At 36.1% G+C, this 21,088-nt stretch overlaps 1 protein-coding gene across 5 annotated transcripts in view; it reads left to right on the top strand.

Moving 5' to 3' along the window:
* CNTN5 (contactin 5) overlaps window positions 1–21,088 on the top strand; it is a 917,150-nt gene that overhangs the window by 673,643 nt on the left and 222,419 nt on the right. For all 5 annotated transcript variants that reach the window (XM_084894670.1, XM_084894671.1, XM_084894674.1 and 2 more), the window contains 3 exons: window positions 10,642–10,778; window positions 13,110–13,239; window positions 15,282–15,432. In XM_084894670.1, the coding sequence (XP_084750796.1) occupies window positions 10,642–10,778; window positions 13,110–13,239; window positions 15,282–15,432 (418 nt within the window). The remainder of the gene's footprint in view (window positions 1–10,641; window positions 10,779–13,109; window positions 13,240–15,281; window positions 15,433–21,088) is intronic.

Genomic DNA, 21,088 nt, shown 5'->3' with positions numbered 1-21,088 from the left:
GCTTACATACTATATGTCATTTTTGCACTGCTGGAGCAGACTTGAGTACTTGGGACAGAGAGGAGATAATGCAAAGCCCCAAAATGTCTGCTCTCTTGTCCTTTACAAAAAACAAACAAACAAAAAAACAACACACACACACACACACACAAAAAAAAAAAACACACAAAAAAAACAAAAAAAAACTTTGCTGACAATTCATACATCTGTATCCTACTAGCCTTTGCAGCCTGCAATTGTTTGCATTGTCCAAAAATGCCAAACAACCAATCTGGTTATGTGTAATAATTGGGAAAGCCTACTTTCAAAATATCTACAATGTCCTCTTAACATCTAAGGATCACAAACTGTATCTATTTTTCATCTCTTTATAATAAATGTTATACATAATAAGTGTAAGTGATATAATTCTATGTCTAAGGTGAGGACACTAAAAATGGGAGGAGTAGAAAAATCCAGAATCTATATATTATAATAAAAGCTTAAGCGACTATTACTGAGGAACGACTAGAATGACTGGTTGCTATGATGCGCACTGACCACCAGGGGGGGATGCTCAATGCAGGAGCTGCCCCCCTAGTTGTCAGTGCACTCCCACAGGGGGAGGGCCACTCAGCCAGAAGCTGGGCTCCCCTGTGGGGATAAGGTCTAAGCTGGAAGGCGGAATCCTCTGAGGGGGGTACTGGACTGTGAGAGGGCTCAGGTCAGGCTGAGGAACACCCCCTCCCTCCTGTGCACAAATTTTGTGCACCAGGCCTATAGTAGTGATATAAGCATACATATGCTTTCAATATAAAATTATTGTCCAAATTGCATATTTAGCTGAAACTGCCAAGCAACTATGATTGTCACTGTATCTCAAAATCAGTTATCCTAACTATGGTAGCTTAATGTTCTTCACAGGGACTCTTAAAAAGTATTTAAGATATTCATATCTGAATTCAATCTGTGTTTTTTTTTTCTTTATCTCTACCAACACCTTTAAGAATTCAGTGCTCCAACCAAATTGACTATGCACATTTTATTCATTCATTCACTGATCTAATCATCGCTTATTAAGTGCCTATTACGGCTAGCAACAGAGCTTTGAAGAAACTCATGGTCCATTGGTTAGATGAAAAGCAAACTCCACCTTGGAGCTGAGCATACTATCTGCTGTGATAAAGGCATGCGCAAAAGATTACGGCAGTACAGTCTACTGCATTCTCCAGGGATTTAGGAAAAGCTGCCAGAGGATTTGTCCCTTAAAGGCTAAACAGGGGACAGCAACCTAGAAGAAAGATACATGAAGTAATTTAGAAGTTTCTAAGATTGAAGCACTAGTCCTGGTTTGGTTATTTTTAGGCCATGGATATTATAAATCTTCACAGATAAAAATCTGATACTTAAAGACAAGTGTTCACCTAGTACTTTGCTACTCAAAACCACACACACACACACACACACACACACACACACACACACATGAAATGAGTGCCTGTTTCTTTTAAGGCTGTTTTGGAAAAGTCCAAAATCTGCATTATGAAGAATGGTCCACACCTAAATAAGAATTAGATTTACAGCCTGGGACAGAGGCTCCTATAGGCACTGCTCTGCTTGGTCCCCTCCACACCCCAGCTACCTAACTCCTAGGCGGTAGCAAATATTGCTAGGAAAAGTAGGAACAATTGCTTTCCCTCAATATTATTTGTGTACCTTCTGGTGAGAGGATATGCTGCTAAGCAATAACTGTGGGCTCTCCTTGTCACGCACAATTAGGTGTGCACGATAGGCCAGCTGGGTGCAGTCAAACCTGCCCAGAGCATGCATCACTTTGATAGGAAATAATTAAGGTTGTTGACTAGGAAGAGACACTGAGCTAGCTAGCTACTTTGGCATGTATTTCTGACAGTCTGGGAAGGTATCTTAGAAGAACGTGGTCTTTTGCTGTAGCCCATGGTCAGGCCGGTTTCCTGTCCTGATTTGCCCTGGATGTCTACTGCATGGGCATTTATGAGAAGTGCCCTATTCCACATCCAGAAATACATTGCTTATTCTAGGCTCACTCAATTTGTGTACTTTTAAAACTATTGTGTTTGGCAGGAGGGCTTTTGCTCCTCACCCATGAAACTCTGTGAAATACAGGAAAAATCTTGGCTAACATTTCCACCTGACTCTGGTAGTTGGTACAGATAGCATGAAGCATAAACCAGTATCCATGGTTTGTACTTAAAATCTCCTCTCAGAATGATCCTGTTGGAAACTCTGGAACTGAATTCGAGTGTTGGAAGAAGTAGAGGATGACCCTTTAAATCGAAGGGGTCAATATTCACACAGTACTGAAAACAGTCTTTCCTCAGGTTCACTTCCTTTCGGAAGAATTATGCGAGTGTTTTTAAATGTTCAGTAGCTAGACTCAAAAGATGAACCAAGATTCTGAGGCAACCTTTCTGGACTCATTGCTTTGCCAAATCGTTAAAAATGAATGCTAATATTGGTGCTAGTCATAAATTTAGGCCACACATTTTGTTGTTAATTACTCAGAATCTGTGATTTTAGCCAAAACCGGTTTGGCTCAGCAGTAGAGTGTCGGTCTGCGGACTGAAAGGTCCCAGGTTCGATTCCGGTCAAGGGCATGTACCTCGGTTGCGGGCACATCCCCGGTAGGGGGTGTGCAAGAGGCAACTGGTTGATGTTTCTCTCTCATTGACGTTTCTAGCTATCTATCTCTCCCCCTTCCTCTCTGTAAAAAATCAATAAAATATATTTTTAAAAAAAGAATCTGTGATTTTAAACATACACCAAATAATACAACATAAATAAAGAGGTTCATGTTAGTTAAATGCATAAAAGTTAAGGTGAAGTTACATGTCTAATATTACATAAACATTTTTAATATAGTACTTATGAGAATAAATTATCAAAATATTAAAACAAAATTTTGATAAGAATTTGAATCTTAGAAAAACTACATACTTATTTAGTGGAATATGCCTTTTGTTTATATTATAGAATAGTTTAATGAGCGAAACTATTTCTTCATTTTTTTCTGTAGTTTCTGATGATTAATGAAAAACACCTTGTTTTAACTAGCCACACAAAATTTTCAGTCATTATTTCCAATATAAGTGGAATCTTGCCTCATAAAGTTCTCAATCAAAATGAAATAAAAAAAAAAAGAATGAGGAAACACAAAATGGGGAAGGAGAAGGAAGACAAAGGAAAGAAGGAAGGTGGGAAGGAAGCTCAAACAATTTCAAGCAGTTTTATATATAAGGAGAATCCTAATAGCGGGGGTATTTGTGTACAGAAAAATCTTATAACATAAAGATGTGCAATCTAGAAGTTTTAGTATATGTCATGCACCCACCAACTAGTACTTTGTCATCCTATAGAGCAAGGGCACTGTAGCTGATATTGCTAAATAGTTTACACTTACTATTCCAACTAGAAATATGTCAGTATTAAAATATACCTGTACCCAAGATGCTTAAAGGAAACTACATTGTACTGTACTAAATATTCAATAAGGTGTTTTAGTTTTGGTGCAGTGTGGTATTATAGGTGCTATCTTTTATATGCTTGTAAAATCTCTGGACATTATCCTTATAAATTGCAAGGTCTTCCAGTGTCTGCAAATCGATAACAGAAAAGCTTTTTCAAGACAAAAACTATTTTTTCTTCTGCTATTATTCCTATTTTCCAGCACAAAGCATACACTCAGCACAGAATGGATTATTTTTATTATAAATCTATGCTTATTATAAAGATTAATGCTTAGATATACACACCATTCTTCAAGGTATACTGTAAATAGATAAAAGTCAGGAGATTAAAGAACTAATGAAGGTAATTAAGGTAAAGAATGTGAAGACTTTAGACTTAATCCATGGTGGGTGAGCATAACAGTTTCTACACTGGCAGAAGATAGCATATTCACAGACCTATACACTGCTAATAAGTAGGTAAATACATAATGGCACTTTATTATTGTTTACTGATTTTAAAAAATTAGTGTTGGCTTTCATACTATCATCCACTCTAATATTTTTGAACCTCTAATGGGCACTTAGTTTCTCAGATCTTATTTGAAACTGTCTTCATAATTCACTCTGTGGATAAACTGTCTCTGGAATACTTGGCCTCAAATGTATTCATGGGCTTGTATCTTGGGAATACATAGAATTGGTGGAGTCTTTCCCTAAAGCCAAGGATAATGTACTATTATCCTTAGAAATAAAACTGAATTAGTAATTTTTGTAAAAGAACTAATGAAGGGGACGAATAGTTGCCAAGAGCTTATGTTTTAGACACTACTGTACTACTAGGTACTTTGCATAATATTAGCACAAATAACCCCGAGGAATTAGTATTCCTGCTCGGCAGACTGGGATCCGAAGGCCTGGCAAGGTTAAGGAGTTTATCACTAAAAGTCCCATTCTCAATAGAGGGTAGAACCGGATTCCACCTTACAACTAGCAATGGCACCCCAAGTGTAGGATGTTTCCTCTCAGTGACAGACTGAGGACCTGAACTAAGGTGTGGGGTGAGAAGGGGATGAAGAGTAGTTAATTCCTTTCAGTCACCTCATACATTGCCCTTTTCATTAGTTCTCAGTCAGTCCCTAGGTCTCTTTTCTTCCAAATTGTGTTTTTCTATAGTAGGCATGATTTTAAAAGATGTTTCAGCTACTAAAACATATTAAAGATTTACCATAAAAAATAATGTAAAATTGTAGATATCTAATTAATATATCTAATTAATAAATTCAGCCATAAAGAAAATGTTTCCAATCCCCTTTGGAGAAAATCTCTCACCTCGAGTTCAGTTGTTATGAAAATTATACCAAATACATTCATAGTTGATAGGAAATGAAGTTCAAGTTATTGCATGAACAATGGATTAAGGGAGAAAAGTAACCAATATTTTTTATATTAGTCATCACTCTAGGCCAGTGGTCGGCAAACTCATTAGTCAACAGAGTGGTAAACCGAGGCTCCAGAGCCGCATGTGGCTCGAGAGCCACAGTTTGCCGACCACTGCTCTAAACCATTGAAATGGGAATTATAACCTATAGCTCACAGATGAGGCTGATTAAAGTTAAATAATTCATTCCTAATCACATATTAGAGCAAGGGCCTGGTAGCACTTGGATTTGAACCTACAATACATTTACCCAACTTTGTAATCTTCCCAATATACGAAGTGATCTTTTACTGGCCCACAGTTGAGAATCCTAACATTGAGAATGAGCTATGAGGATAAAATATGTTGGCTCCTCAACACTTGAGTATGGGAGCAATGAAGGAGGCCAATAACCATCAGCATTTATCATCATATTTTCAGAATTTCTAATGATAAGAGATAATAAGCAAGATTCCCTTTACACACACCTGCTACTGTTTTATAAATATAACCCAGATACTGATCTGAAGCTCAAACATATCACACAAGTAGTTGGCAATGTACAGTGCATCTCGTGAGACTGTCACAGCTTCTGTGCTTACAATGCCATATGTCTCTCAAATTGTTCACACCCTCAAATAGGTAGTTTGACAAAAGCTAGAAGAAAAAGTTACTGCTTTTTCTTTTTTTAAATTCTGGAGGAAAAGTAATAGGCAATTTTTACTTGTAAAATTGTTGGTAAAGTGAATTTGAATGCTATTTTAATAAATTTCTGTGTCATCCACTATATTTTGAGCTGACAGACATTGTGATATGTTTGTCTTTGCATTCTTTGTGCTAGGCATTGCACCAATTGTGATGTCCAATAAATATTCAAAGAGGAAAGGAAATCAGAAATTCTTTTTTCCCCCAATTAATTGATCACTTGTTGATTCTTATGACAAAGTCATTTTTCACCAGGACTCTAAATTGTACATTTTAGTAACTTTTAAAGAATTTTTAAAATTTCTTTTTCACTCCCACAAATTGGACATCCCAGCACTGGTTGCAGTACATTAAGTCACATATCAATTATAATCAATGTCCTGTAATCAACCATCATGTGTGGGTCAGTGCTGTGTCTAAAGTAAACATCTATATCACGTCAACTCTGCTCTTGATGATCTTGCTATCTAGCAGGGATGTCAAACCATAACGAAAATATTCAACAAGTTTAATTAAGCAACAGAAGAGAGGTAATATGTGATTATGTGATTATTTTCCAAGTGAGTAAGAACTGTAGGTGTCCAGAGAAGGAGCAATCACTTCCCTTTAAGGTTAGGATTAATAGTCCTTATAGTACTTGTACAAAATCTTGAATTATGGGTAGAATTAAAAGAGACAGAGAAGTAAAATATTCCATGTGGATTGAACAATCTGAAGAAGATGAACAAACTTGTCTCCTTGGATTATAGGGGACATGTATAGTTATGAAGTTGTCTGGCTAAGCAGAGTTGGACAGTTTATATAAAGTCCAAATGAGAAAGCAGAGTTTAAGGTTGCTTTTGCATCTGACCATTTCTATGTTTTGCACATGACTACCAAGAGATTGATTTTGGAAACCAGGCACAAAAAAATCAGAACCAATATTTGAAGCCCACTAGGGTAGGTTGTTGAGTGAAAACTTCTAGGCTTGAAGTTGAATCACAGAGTATATTCAAAGGCCTACAAATCCTGACTCTGCCAAGGCCAGTCTCCTTAAAGGCCAAGCTATATGGGCTGGAAGACCAATGAGCTACTAAAGACAAAATTTCCATTTAGAGACAGGTTTGAAAATAAACACCATAGGAATACAGCATATGCTTTCAACTCATTTTTTATTTTATTTTATTTTTTTACCTTTATTGTTGAAAGTATCACTGATATCCCCTTTGTTTGCATTTTTCCCTCTCCACCCCATACCTTCACCACTCTATCATCTGAGTCTATGGTTTATTAAAGGAGGAACTTATATGCATAACCCATCAATTCATTTTTTAATATATTTAAAAATGGGAATGGAGAAATATACTCCCTAAAGTTAGAAAGGTCTGACTTTGAAAGTAGTTACTGTCTCTTACTGTGGGACTTTGGATAAATTTCTTTAACTTCTCTGAGCCAAACTTTCCCGATTAATAAAATGAAATATATTTATTTTGGGGATCAATATTGCAAGTGTTAATTGATCGTTGAGCTCTGTGTGTCTAGGACTAGGATTTAATAAATGAGAGTTCATCCTTGGTTTTTCCCCTCCTTTTTCAACTGGCTTATGTCTTGGACATCTGTTGTCCTTTTTAGACCCAATATTCTGATATCCATGTGCAGTTTCCATCAGCACATCTTGTTTCATTTCTTATGCTGTCCTTTCCTGTGTCATTGATTTTACACCTCCTCTACCACAGTATAAACTTAAATATAGGAAATAGGTGTCCTGCATCCCTCATAACCTCCAAGAGTGAGCAAGAACTGAATAATATGAGATGAGTGAATCAATGATCAAAGTCCTCACTAGCACTAAGTAAATATTTTATAAGTTAATGCCAAAAAAAGTTGCTAGGGAGAAATAATAACTATTTTTATATTTATTTATTCAATTGTTTCAAATAGAATATTTGTGAACAAAAAGTCACTTTGCGCCCCCACCCCCGTAGTTTTATTTAAAAAATCAAACAATGGAAGAAGGACACTTTACTATTATATCTTAAAATTTTCATACAATTACAACCTTGTCTTATTTCTTTTTTTAAGTTATAAAGTGTATATATAAGTCCAATATGTGACTTATATGTTGATTTCATAAAATGAAATATATATGAACATACCCACTACATGATATGTACAGGAAAAGACACAGGGATCAAGAAATACTTTCATGCCATAATACAATATATTAAGTAGCAAGGAAGTACAGTGGCACTGGAGGCTGAGGTTAAGTACAAGAGTCAATAATGTAAAAAGAGCAGACATTTTAAGATGTACCCACATAAGTTCTTAAGTATCCATTTATTTCCAGAAAAATAATAATGCATTTCTGCTGAGGCAGAAGTCAGTTTCAGGATGTGGTTTCTACAAATATGTAGATTGAGAGTTAAGTAGGTTAATTTGATTAAGGTCAGACTCAAGATTTCTAAGAAACACAATAAAGGATAAACAAACTAAGGAAGCATGCTTCACAAAGCTGAACTCAGTATAATTAGTCTTTCATTCCAAGGCTTCATTTTTACCTTGAATGTTCTTCCACATTTAGTTTGCAGATAGTTATGTTGCAGTAAATATATGTATTATATATAGCCTAAGCAACCTTTATGAATGGAAACCTGACAACTGGCCAGTAGCTATGATGCACACTGGCCACCAGGGGGCAGATGCTCAGTGCAGGAGCTGCCCCCTGGTGGTCAATGTGCTCCCACAGCCTACCTCCTGTGGTTCCTCCCCTGAACCCCCAACCTCCAACCCCTGGCTGGCCAGGCTATGCATGAATCCATGCACCGGGCCTTTAGTAAAGTAAATAAAGTTGTTTGCAATCACTAATAAATAATACAATCACTAATAAATAATGATAGAAGAAGAAACTCTGCTTGGGGTACTCACAGCTATAAACCTGCTTTTGCCCACTCCTGTATATGACAAAATCATAATGAAAAGCGTATTAAATCCTAATCTAAAAAACAAGTCTGTGTAAGTGGCTATGGCACAATTCTTTTGTTTTATTTCTAAGGAATTATTAAGCATAGCAATTTTTGTTTAGATAATGACTATATATTAAGTCTTAGAGCAGTGAAAGCAAGCAACCTATGCTGACTCATCTATATACAATATATAAAAGCCTAATATGCTAAGTGTCTGACTGAGCAGTTGACCAATCAGTTGCCATGATGAGCAGCACTGACCATCAGGGGCAGATGCTCTGACCGGTAGGTTAGCTTGCTGCTGGGGTCTGACCAATCAAGACTGGAGGAGACAGCATCAGACATGCCCTGGTGCCCTCCTTCAGTCCCTCCTTTGGTCCCTCCTCAACCACCAACCCCGATTGGCCCTAATCAGGACTGGGTGAGATGGCCCTAAGTGGCCAGATTCTGGCCGGGCAGAGAGACCCCACCTGTGCACGAATTCGTGCACCAGGCCTCTGGTCATGTTATAAAGATCTTCAAGAAAGTAACATGGAAAGGTGGAAGTCAGAGAGACAAGGCAAAGAATTGCTTCCTCTGTACAGGACACATTCTTGAACTTGCCAAAACTGGAAAAAGTAGGTAGAGGAGGTGATAAATAGGAAATGGTTATTTTTTTTTTCTTTACTACTTACTCATAAAAATTAGCTTCTATGTTAAAGAAAGAACCATCTCTGTTAGTCCCTAGCTTTCATAAAAAAGTTAGCATCCTCTACACTAGGCAGCTCAACAGGGCACATGGTGTGGTGGTGCCCCAGGTTCCTTAACAAACGCATTTGGGCATATTGTCAGGATTACATCATCCCTAGTGTTCCAGTGCCTGCTACCTACTAACATGTATCAAGCACAGACTCCCCGCAGCCTGGGGAGATCCAGCTAGCTTTCCCTGCATCCGATTCTTTAGAGAACTATGATGAAAACAACTCCTGGAAACTTGGCAACGGAATCCAAAAGTTGCAGCTGGGGACACTTCTTCCCTTAGCTCCTAAAAGTAGTCTCTTCAAGCCCCATAGTTACTTACCCGGCACTACAAATCCTGGGCCCTGTCCTTCCTCAGCCCCGATTCCCATGTGGGATCGCTACACCCAGAATTGAATTGCAAAAAGAAAGGAATTTCTGATTTCCTTTCCTCTTCAAATATTTATTGGACATCACTCCCACTTCGCCTGGGGTCCGCCTGAAAGCAGGTGTAGACCTGCCCTTTAACCCTTCATGGGCATCTTCTTGGCCAAGTCAGAGCCCAGCTACTTTTCGGACCTCTTTAAGGCAGCAGCCCAGTGGGGAGCCAAGCATTGGGTTGGGTGCAGGCAAGTCACCCACAGGCGAGAGCCTCTCCCTGCAGGTCCCTGTGCTGATCCTCTGTTCCTAGCCGCTTTGAACCGCGGTCTCTCTCTTTCCCGATAAAGGAATTTTTCTCTGTTGCAAATTTGAAAACTTTAATATCTATAATATATAGGAAGAATGCTAATAAGTATATAAAATATGTACATCAACTAAAATTTGAATTTGCAAATTAACTTTCTGAAGCCATCCAGGTTCTATTAGGGGAGGAAAATAACCCAGCAGACCACTCCGTAAATGGGCACGTTGCATTACTTCAACCTGTGCTATTGCTGCCCCAATAGTTAAGTCCCTGCCTTTCTGCTAATCAGATTCTGGCACCTTAAGGAGAATTTAGCCACTCTTTTGCTATGGATAAAACAATGATACATCTGTAATACTTTAACAATAAAAGTAGATTAGTATATATACATTTATATACATATATATTCTAAGAGAAATGTCAAAAAATATAAACTTAGCTTTCAATGATCAAAATATCATCACTGCTCTATATACACATGTATGTGTATATGTATATGTATATGTATATGTATGTGTATATATACATATGTATTCCATTTTTATATTTACACAAGAAATGAGAGTTCTGTGTGTAATAGAATGCTGTGCTTCTTCCAAATACTTGTAGTTACATGAATTGATAAAACTTTGTAATGCAATTAAAACATCCATAGGAATTGTGAACTCGGTTAGGTGTTTGAAAACATAAAATCATCTTTTATTACAGCTTACCCACACTGGGTAGAAAAGCTCAATGATACTCAGTTAGACAGTGGGAGCCCTCTCCGCTGGGAATGTAAGGCCACTGGGAAACCCAGGCCCACGTACCGCTGGCTGAAGAATGGAGTGCCCCTCTTACCCCAGGTACTTTTGATAACTATTGACTTTTAGTGAGATTACAGATAGGACAATCTTCTTTCCTTCTTATTGAAGTCCATTTCTTTCTTATGCTTTATAATATATTTGGGGTGAGAAATACCACAGATATATAAACAATTTTTATTTTTATTTATTTATTTTTTAAAATATATTTTTATTGATTTCAGAGAAGAAGGGAGAGGGAGAGACTGATAAACATCAATGATGAGAGAGAATCATTAATTGGCTGCCTCCTGCATGCCCCTTCTTTGGGAATGGAGTCCACAAGCCAGGCATGTGCCCTGACCCCCCCTGACTAGGAATTGAACCAGCGATCCCTTGGTTCCTGAGTCCATGCTTAACCAAGGAGTCACACCATCTGGGCTATTTATTTATTTATTTATTTTTGAGAGAAAGGGAGAGAGAGAGAGAGAAAGAGAGAGAGAGAGAGAAAGAGAGAGAGAGAGAGAGAGAGAGAGAGAGAGAGAGAGAGAGAGAGAGCAATTTGTTGTTTCACTTATTTATGCATTCATTGGTTGCTTCTTATATGTGCACTGAGCAGGGATCAAACCAGTAACCTTGGCATTTCTGGATGCCTCTGTAACCCAATGAGCTACCCGAATAGGGAGACAATTTTTATTTTAATTACATTAGTTTTTTTTTTTAATAATGCATTGTTTTTTAAATTGTATTAAATCCTATAAATTCTTAGGAAATTATGAATGCTTATCATAGACTCATTCCATTTCTAGCTGACTTTAAGACACCATCTAGCGTGTTGCTATTGCTTTGCAGATGACGGAGACAACCCAGGAAGTAAAGTGGCCTGCCCAAGACCATATACCCAGTAAGGGAGACTGGAATAGAACCCCCCTGTATTCTGTGTCCTGGGCAGGTTCTTACTGTGGCATCCTGCTACCCATACATTTAAATACCCTTTTAGGAAATCTGCATGTTTATAAAAACAACTTAATATGTACAAAATTTGAAAATAAAATCCGTTACTATTTAATTTCAGAATAATAGTAATAATTTTAGTGAACTCTCTCCCTTTTGGCCTTTGCAGGAAAGAGGGCAGGGAAAGGGATAGTGCCCTATTTATGGCCAAAATGGAGGGATGTGTATAACATTGAAATCCTGAGCACAGGTTCTGCTCCGGGGCCTCTTGCCTGTCACTTACCCATTTGGATTTCAGTTTGCTGCTTTGTAAAATGAAGAGATTAGATCAGAACATCCCTTCAGCCCCAGCCAGCTCCAACATTCCCTGGTTCTAAAGCCAGTTAGGCCAAAGCAAATGTAATTGCATAAAAGGATAGACAAGTAGAGCTGTTAAAAAGAACAATAGAACTGTTTAAAAAAGAAACAAAACTGAGAGTGAGAGCCTGCCAATCTGAGGCACTGACTCACTGCCTGTTTCTCTCTAATTCTCCCATGGATTCCAGATACACTTTGAGAAGGAGCTGTGCTGGTCATGTTTTCTACTGCCAGCATCCAAGTAAAGCCAATGCCATCAGCTCCACTGGCAGGTGATACGTTTGCAAAGCGAATGGGTTTATTCTGAAAATGATGTCAAGCTACTTGGCATCTCTGTTGATAAAGCACTGGTCACTAATATTTTTTTAAAATGATCTGCGTGGTATTAAGTAGACAAGACACCTGGTTGTTTCACATTTAAATTTCATTTTTAAATGTGCTCTTGGCCTCTTGGATAGAGAGTCAATTTACTTCAATTTGCACATGATCAATTTTCTGACTTCTGTATTGTTTCTTCTGATTAATGAAGTTTATATTTTTTATCAACCATTTTTTACAGAATCTAGTTCTGGAACTTTTTTTATTTGTGTTATTTTAGTGGAAAGTGAGAGAAAAGGCAAACTCCCGACCAGATCAATATAGGAAAGGCGTCTTTGTTATGACCTTAGCTATATTTAACCTTGATTCTGTGTATCTATAGCCTCAATTCTTTCTGCCATGTGAACCCCTGCTTCTCCTTTATTAAATGAATTCAAATAAAAGCTTTATCTAAAGGTTGTTCTTCACAAGCTCAGCTAGTATACCAAACAAAAGCTGTTCCACTTAAAAACAAAACTAAAAATAAAACTCGAAAGAATAAATACAGAAAAATATAGTTATAACTTATTTCTTAAGAAGTAGTTATAATTTACATGAGGCCTTATAATATCAATACAATAAGGAACAGCAAATCGTGTTGCTATGTTGTTAAAAAAAATTCAATTGCATTAATTGCAGGCTATTTTTTTTTTTCTTGGTCTGGCAGATGGTAACTGCAGAATCTGCATGATTTGTTCACTTCCTAATATTTTTATTCCATTACAGAGTAAGGTGGAGATGGTTAACGGAGTACTGATGATCCACAGTGTGAATCAGTCAGATGCTGGAATGTATCAGTGTTTGGCTGAAAATAAATATGGAGCCATTTATGCAAGTGCTGAGCTGAGAATTCTAGGTATGCAATTTCTAAATAAATCAGTGGGGGAAAAGTGTGGCTTCTTTCCTTGCTCTAATTCTCACTTTACCGAAGTTTTATGATGTGATTGCAAAAGCCTATTTTTTGAATTGAAAAAAAAATACTGTGTCTTGCTAATATACTTTTTTAAGCTTCAGGGGACAAGTTTACATTGGGTACAGTGTGTGCCATAACTTTTATTTTAAGGCTTCTCTAACTTTCCTTTTCATCATAACAGGGTTACGCAATACATGTTTTCCATGGCATTAAAGAACTCACTAGAAATATATGTTAACTTTTAAGGAAGGATATCTTGGGGAATGGGAACCAGAATGTAGATTTCAAGCGGCCTCACCCTGCCCCCTTAGCAATGCTTAAGACTTTTCTGAGTGGCTCTTACCTCCCAGTAGGCGGGACTCCAGAGTAAAGCACCTCACCTCCTGGGGCATCACCATGTCCATCCTTACACAGAATGGAAAGCCTTCCTGAGGCCAGGCACAGCTATTTCATAGGGTTGCACCTTTGATAAGAATGTAACCAGGGCAGAAATACTGTTTCACTATTTACTACAGGAAAGATAAGATACATGGAATAGGCTACCAAGATTGAGCATATTTGGGCTGCTGGAATGGATTTAATTTTTCCCACTCTGATGGTTTTAAACTTTGGTTCTGGGATGTTTATAACACAAAGGGAGATAGTTAGGGGATCTCAATTCACTGCCTCTCAAAAGTGATCAGAAGCCGCAGTGCTCTTTCTATTCTCCACTTACATTTCCAAAGCATGACATTAACAGAAACACCCAAGATCTCAGGAATCTGGGAACTTACCATTAATAAATTAGCTAAATGTAATACACCATAAGTCAACTTATTAAATTATGAATGCCTAAACTTAAATTTTTTGACATTATAACTAACATAGATATGAATTTATATTTTAGTCCCCTAAGACTGATCAATAAGATGTTAATGTATTTTTCTTTTCAGCTTATACTCCATTTCTTAGTTAGAAAGCTGGTTCAACCTTCATTCAGTTAGTCTTTTATTCAGAAACACTTAGTCACTAGACATATTTTCAAAATTACCTTTTGTAATTTCTGTTTCCAGTAGGAAACCAAAAATGTTGCCTGTGATTCCCCCGTAATATCCTTCACTTTTCTTTCAATTTCTTAACCCTCTCAATTGCATATACATCTTTTTTATATTGTGTACATATTTTAATGTTGTGTCATGCATTATATTGCTATGTGATGGACATAAAATGCTTGTGAAATTATCACAAAATTGTCATACTGGTACAATAAATATCTCAGATACAGTAGACTTGTAGGTATATATTTTCAGGTTTTCTTTAGATTCAAGTGCTTTAAAAAAAATTGTTCTGATCTCTGTGTCATGTATTCTTCAACCACAGCTGCACAATGGAGTTAACTGTAATCTAAAGTGTCTTGATAAAAATCCAATAAAAATAATATTAATGAATGAGCAGACCTAGGTGAATAATTGTAAACAGTAACTTTTGATTAAAACTTAAATTATTCCATTTCTTAAAAATGTATTTCCATTTCTTAAAAACTTCATTCAATTGTGTATAACACTGAAGCAAAATATGCTTTAGTTAAGACTCACACATAGGAAATGGATGACAAAATTGTCTTCTCCACAGGGGACCTCCATTTTTCCAGAGGAAGCCCAAAATAGACTTTATTTGCTGACCCCTTCACCTCTTGCCCAAGGTGCTCATTAGTCTTTTGCAATTAAAGTTGATAACCATAATTAAAGCCTGTCATTTTTTTTAAAAAAAAAAAACAGCCTTTGTCTCTGGATTCACATTTTATGAAACCATCACATACTAATGGAAAGAACAACCAATAAAATAGCTATTAATTAATAAATTTTAAGTTAATGCTTTCTGTCTGTGTAAATATTGTATGATTTGATTAGAAATGCAGCCCAGGAGAAAAAGTTGAAAAATATTGACGTATCATACATTTGAGATTATTGTCATTGCTTCTGGTAGAACTAACATTTCTTTATTAGCTTCAGCTCCCACGTTTGCACTGAATCAGCCGAAGAAGACAATAATTGTTACCAAAGGCCGGGAAGTCGTCATAGAGTGCAAACCCCAAGGCTCTCCAAAACCAACCATCTCTTGGAAGAAGGGAGACAAAGCAATTAGGGAGAATAAAAGGTTAGAAGTATATTTCATAATCCAAATTCTTAATGTCAAACTTTTTTGAAGTTGTTGATGATATACACAAAGTCTACAAGAGTCTTACAGTACTTGTGAATCATATTTTCCTGACTAGATTGAAATATGGTTTTGTCTATATAGTGATTAAAAAGAACCCAAAGGTCTACTTCAATATGGTGAGCTGACTTTACCTCTGTGGTGTTTCAGTACCAATTAAGAACTTCACCAGGTTATGAAGAAAGCAAACACTTGTGTTAAGTGAGTTATTTTTAAGTTTTCATTTTGGGTCTGCAGAATTGGGGATACCCAAGTTATTTAGGATAATTTTTAGAGATTGTGTTCTCATTTCAATTTTAACATTAAAAATAACATAAACACATTCTGGATCTTTTGGATAATTACTTTATGATGGAGCATTTCCAATTAAAATGTGGGCCTATTTGCCTTATGATTTTCTGTAAGGTTGATACAAAATAGTACAGGATTTTTCAGTAACCACAGACAATTGAGAAATGTGCAGAGTAATACGTAATGTGTAAAGATTTGTCTTTGGTAAGTAACCCATAAGGGCATTAGAGAGATACAAATATAAAACAGATGAGAGAATCAAATCATCCCATCACTGTCTATGCCAAGGTCAAAAGTCCCATGCTCTCCCAATTATTGTCATATTGGTGTTGTGAATGGTGACAGCTTTGACAAAATAATAACCTCCAACATATTAAAATAGACTTGATTATGTTGCCTTAGAGTTTATTTTTTATTTGATCTGTAATGATGGAATTTATACCTGGTTTTATGTTTGTCTGGGTCTAAGTAATCATATAATTAAATAATTTAAGTCATTATTAGGGGTCCATTCGAATAATTCTTAAAGTAATTTTGGAATATTTGAAGTTATTAAAAATGCTTTTGTTTGCCATTCAAGTTGGATAAATACTGATTTAAATTGCCTGTGTCTGATGAGCTAATTTGTGGAAAAACTAGATTCAGTTTGAGCCTAAGGATCTATGCTGCCTGGGAAGGGTATCATCAGAGATTGAAAGGGGTAGCATCATTGGGCATCTCATTTTGAAAGGGAATTTATCTTTTAACTTGGAGTAGGGGGCCAGGTGGTGGGCAGAATCACAAACTGCAAGATCTGTGTTGCATGTTGTTGTATTACATATGAAGGAATTGAATTTTGGGGGTTTCTGCTTATAGAAATATATTTTAAAACCTGGCACAAATCTTATTAAGACAGAAGAAAAAAATATTATAAAAAATACTTTACATTGCTTGGTATCATTTTTTTCTGAATGTATTGAAATATTTTATATCACCAGTATATATATGTATATATATATGCCATATTAGTGTAAGCCATCCCATTGGAAATGCTTGTTTGTGGGTGGCTGTACCCCTTGCCCTATTTATTATTTCAGTTCATCATAGAAAGTTCCTCATCATCTGTTTATAGACATCTCACTGTGAGTTTAAAAAATTAGGTGGCATCTCTTTTGTCAAAGCAAGTGTACTGAGAGAGGAACAAGATTATGGGTTTCCTATTACAACAAATATAAGCAAATATAAACTTTTTATTTCCTGGAAGTTGAAAACAAAGTTGTGAATTTATCAGTTTTCTTGATTGATTTTCTTCTCACTGGTAATCCTTTGGGTTAGGGGGAGAAATATTCTGGCCTCAAACTCCAACCATTCATTTTTTCCCCCCAGATGTCAATATTTTGGGTCAAAGTGCAAGTCAGCGAGGAATCTGAAATAGTTTTGTTTTTATTTATTCAAGTGAAAACAAGACTTGGCCACATTTGCTTAGCATTTTGCCTACTCAGATGTGTTTGGATTTGTAAAGTTGTTTAATTTGACAACTCTGGAGGTATAGTGCATTTTTACAATTAAAATCAACTTCCAAAATACAATTTTTTTTTTACTGCTATATGATTTGTTTTCATTTGAGCAATCCCAGGTTCCAGGAAGAATACAGTCTAATTAGATATATAAAAAACAACAACACATTAAACAGTCAAATATTAAAATAAGAGGTTAAGATTAAAATGTTAGAATGAATTTCATAAAGCAGGCACACATAGATGTGTGTGTTAGAATGAATTTCATAAAGAAGGCAGACATAGATGTATGAAAAACTGAACATCCTACAATATGAATGGCAACCTGAAAATTAAAATGTCAAATGTATATATGAGAAACCCTTTAAGGTAGGATCTCAGTTACATATGCAACTTATATCCTTACAGAAATTTTAGATCACTTCTCTTTATTATAAACCTCACCAATCATTTGATAAGAGTTGTAAACATAATTTAAATACTATAAATGAAGATGTTAGAAATCTATTAAAACTTTGAAAACTGCAAATATATTTTACATTGGGACTACAGATTTACATTATGGTTTATTGTAAAATGAGTGTATTTGCCATTTATGTGATATACATTAAATATGGGGTACCCCCAAAAATGTATACACACTTGGAATAATTATTAATTCCAATAGGTTAAACCTAAAAAGAAAGAAATATCTATTAAGCAACCAGCTTTAAAGTGTGTATGCATCTTTTTGGGAACAGCCTGTATGTTTCTTATTCATCCAAACTACAACAATTGAAAATAAAAAGTTAAATAAATTAGCCTTGTCATTTCTTTTACAATTGTCACAGTTTTAGAACTTTCCTTCCAAATTAAATATTGAAAGAATAAATGTCAGTGTCCTATATTTTATTTGGGAAAAGTGGTTAAAGAAATATTTAAATGTAAGAAATATAGCATTTTAAAACATAATTATGTTACGAGCGATGGCATTAAAATATAACAAAATATTTTAATTGCAGGAAAATATCATCTAAACATCTGAAAACATATAAAAAAAGAATTTGAATCTAGAGTTAATTGCAATTTAATTTAAAACTGTAAACACAACGCTGTAACAACTGAAGGTTTATATTAAGTCATTTGTTTTATCAACAGAGTGGTTTTTTTGTTTTTTGTTTTTTTTTTGCCAAATTTTCATTGAGTCAGATTTTATTTGTGTTTTGGGAGGAGTGTCTTTAAAACACAGCATTTTTGTGTGTTTATCTATTTCATTAAAGAAATATATAAGTTGTTATCTTAAAGTTTAAAATTTGATAAGTAATAATTAGAACATAATATGACTTTTAGGAAAAAATTGATTAACAAATAAGTTGTCTGCTATGTTTTACAAAATATTTCATTTGGCCCTAAATGATACATCTAAAAATATTTAAGAAAATAGATAACATTAGAGCTTGTGAGTTATTTGTAGTTGCTTGCTATTTATATCATAGGATGAGTTGTTTATGTGACAGAATTTTCAATATAAACTGCTGCTCAAACAGTAAATCATATTAATGATGATAACTGCTTACAGTGTATAGCATTTATAATTTACAAGGCACTTTAACATTGTGGGTACAGTAAACCCAGTGTATATCAGGACTTGGTTGCCTGGCTAATCCTACAGACTATAAGTTACTTATTTCCTTATCTGTGAAGTTGGAAGCCAAGAGTAACCTTACTGAGTTGTGAGAATTGAATGAAACTTTGCATGTAAAATGCACTGGCTGGTCTATGGCATTTAATAAATGTTCAAAGCATGCTACTTGTCTGATGGTGACACTATGGCTGCTGATGATAGTGGTGGTGGTGATGATGGTATCTTTTGAACATTTGACTCATAGAATACTGGCATCAATTTTTATCAATAGCTCTGGAAAATTTTATCACTCCCCTGTCTTTCTTCTGTAATAGAGGAGAAGGATAGTTAGGATTTAAGTTATTATCTTGGATTAATCTTTTAGGTCCTTAGTGTCATCACTTTGTTCTTCATAAATCTATGTCCCTAAATAGACATTCTTTGTCCACCAGAGACCCAAACCTCTCATCACCTACTCCTGGCATGGCCATTCTCAGCAACCTTCCCTACTCCTAACTCAGGATCAGTGCTAGTAGGCTGAGTATTTATTACTTCCACCATCAGCAGTGTAGGCAATGTACAAATAGGTGAGTATACCCAGGGAGTCCATAAAAATAGAGAAGAAGCCTTTTAAAAGACATTTTTATTCTCCCCCCCCACCCTTCTTTTTCTTCTAAGGAATCTTCAGGTTTAGCCCAGTCGCTATTAAAGATCACCAGCACATATCCACTTAGGTTTCTTTATCAATCATGCCCATTTCAATACTAAAACCAATATGCTCCAAGAATACTAAGATGTGAAATGTTCCATGGGGCTTTTCTCCTCTAGCATACTTTCATTCAGAATGTTCTGCTCATCAAACTTAGATTGGATTTTCACTTCAGCTCATTATTTCCATTACTTGGCCATTAACTTTTGTTAAAATATAATCACCCAGAAGCACTCCAGCAGTGCACAAATATGAAGCCTTCATTATTTCATGTTCAATTTCCTGTACAAAGTGGACAAAAGGCAATCTTGGCTACAAGGAAGAGTGCCTAGTTTTTGGTGAAAGCACAGTTTCTTTTCTTTTCTTTCTGCCTGCACACACATTCACTCTTATAGAGCCCCATAGAATATGCCATCTATGTTTAAAGATGATTCACAATTGTTGAAATCTCACACTGTCTTAAATGCCAGTTTTCATTTCTAGGCAGAGGGGAGAGGATAGTACCCGTTACAGAGACAATGGACTGGAATTCAGATGGGTGCTGAGGAAATCCTGCATCCAAGAAAGGAAAAATTATCCTATGGAGGGGCAGTAAGATAGCGTAATTTTTTTCCTTTATGGGACTGTAATCTAAGGAAAGACTGGTCCAAAACCTCTTGTTGCATTTCCCTGCTCACCAAAGGAGCTTCCCAACAGCGAAGTGGTCTACTTACTCATTTAACACGCATAGCAAATGGCACTTGAAGCGCCCATTAGTTGACTTCTAGTGGGAATTCATGTTGTGTTCATTAGACAACAATGATGAGGCTCACACACTGACTCGCAGACATATGGAGAAATATATATTCTTAATGTGAGCCCTGAAGGACACCGTTACTGAGGGGAAAGCTGGGCCTTCTTTCTTCTCCTAAGGAAGAGGAGGAGAGTGTGGGTATAATTAGGGTCTGGTTTCTGTCCCTTTGTTTCCACCTCCATGCTGTGTTTTCTAATGAGCAAGCTGTTTTGTGGCTTCCTCTGTGACAATGTCTCCTACATATTAAGAACATAAAACAATGTAGACCCTAGGTATCTTGGTTTCTTTCTGTATCCGAGAAATTGGATAATGAGGGGAAAATGAGCATCCATATGTCTGTGAACTTCCTTTGTAAATTAAAATCTATGCTTTCAAAGGAAATAAAATGATCAAAATGACATTGATTATTATGATAGATGAGTACATAAGATTTAATGCCTATGAAGTGCTTGCAATATCCTATGTGTTAACACGCAGGGATGGTGACTTGATGTTCCATAGGTCTACCCAGCTTAAAGAGATAAGGAGGAAACAGCCTTGCAAGTGTTACAGTGGGTTAGGATGCTAGCTTCCTGGTTTCAATAAACACTAACTATAAGATTCTGTCTGATGAACGTCACCACTTTTCCTTTAAAATGCTTGCAAATACACAACATGAAAAAAAAAAAAAGCAGGGTCATAGCAGCATTGGAAATTAATGAATA

The sequence above is a fragment of the Pipistrellus hanaki genome, assembly GCF_964339955.1.
Source record: "Pipistrellus hanaki genome assembly, chromosome: 9".
Lineage (NCBI taxonomy): Eukaryota > Metazoa > Chordata > Mammalia > Chiroptera > Vespertilionidae > Pipistrellus > Pipistrellus hanaki.
The sequence above is the reverse complement of the archived record's forward strand: the minus strand, read 5'-3'. Positions and strand labels throughout refer to the sequence as shown.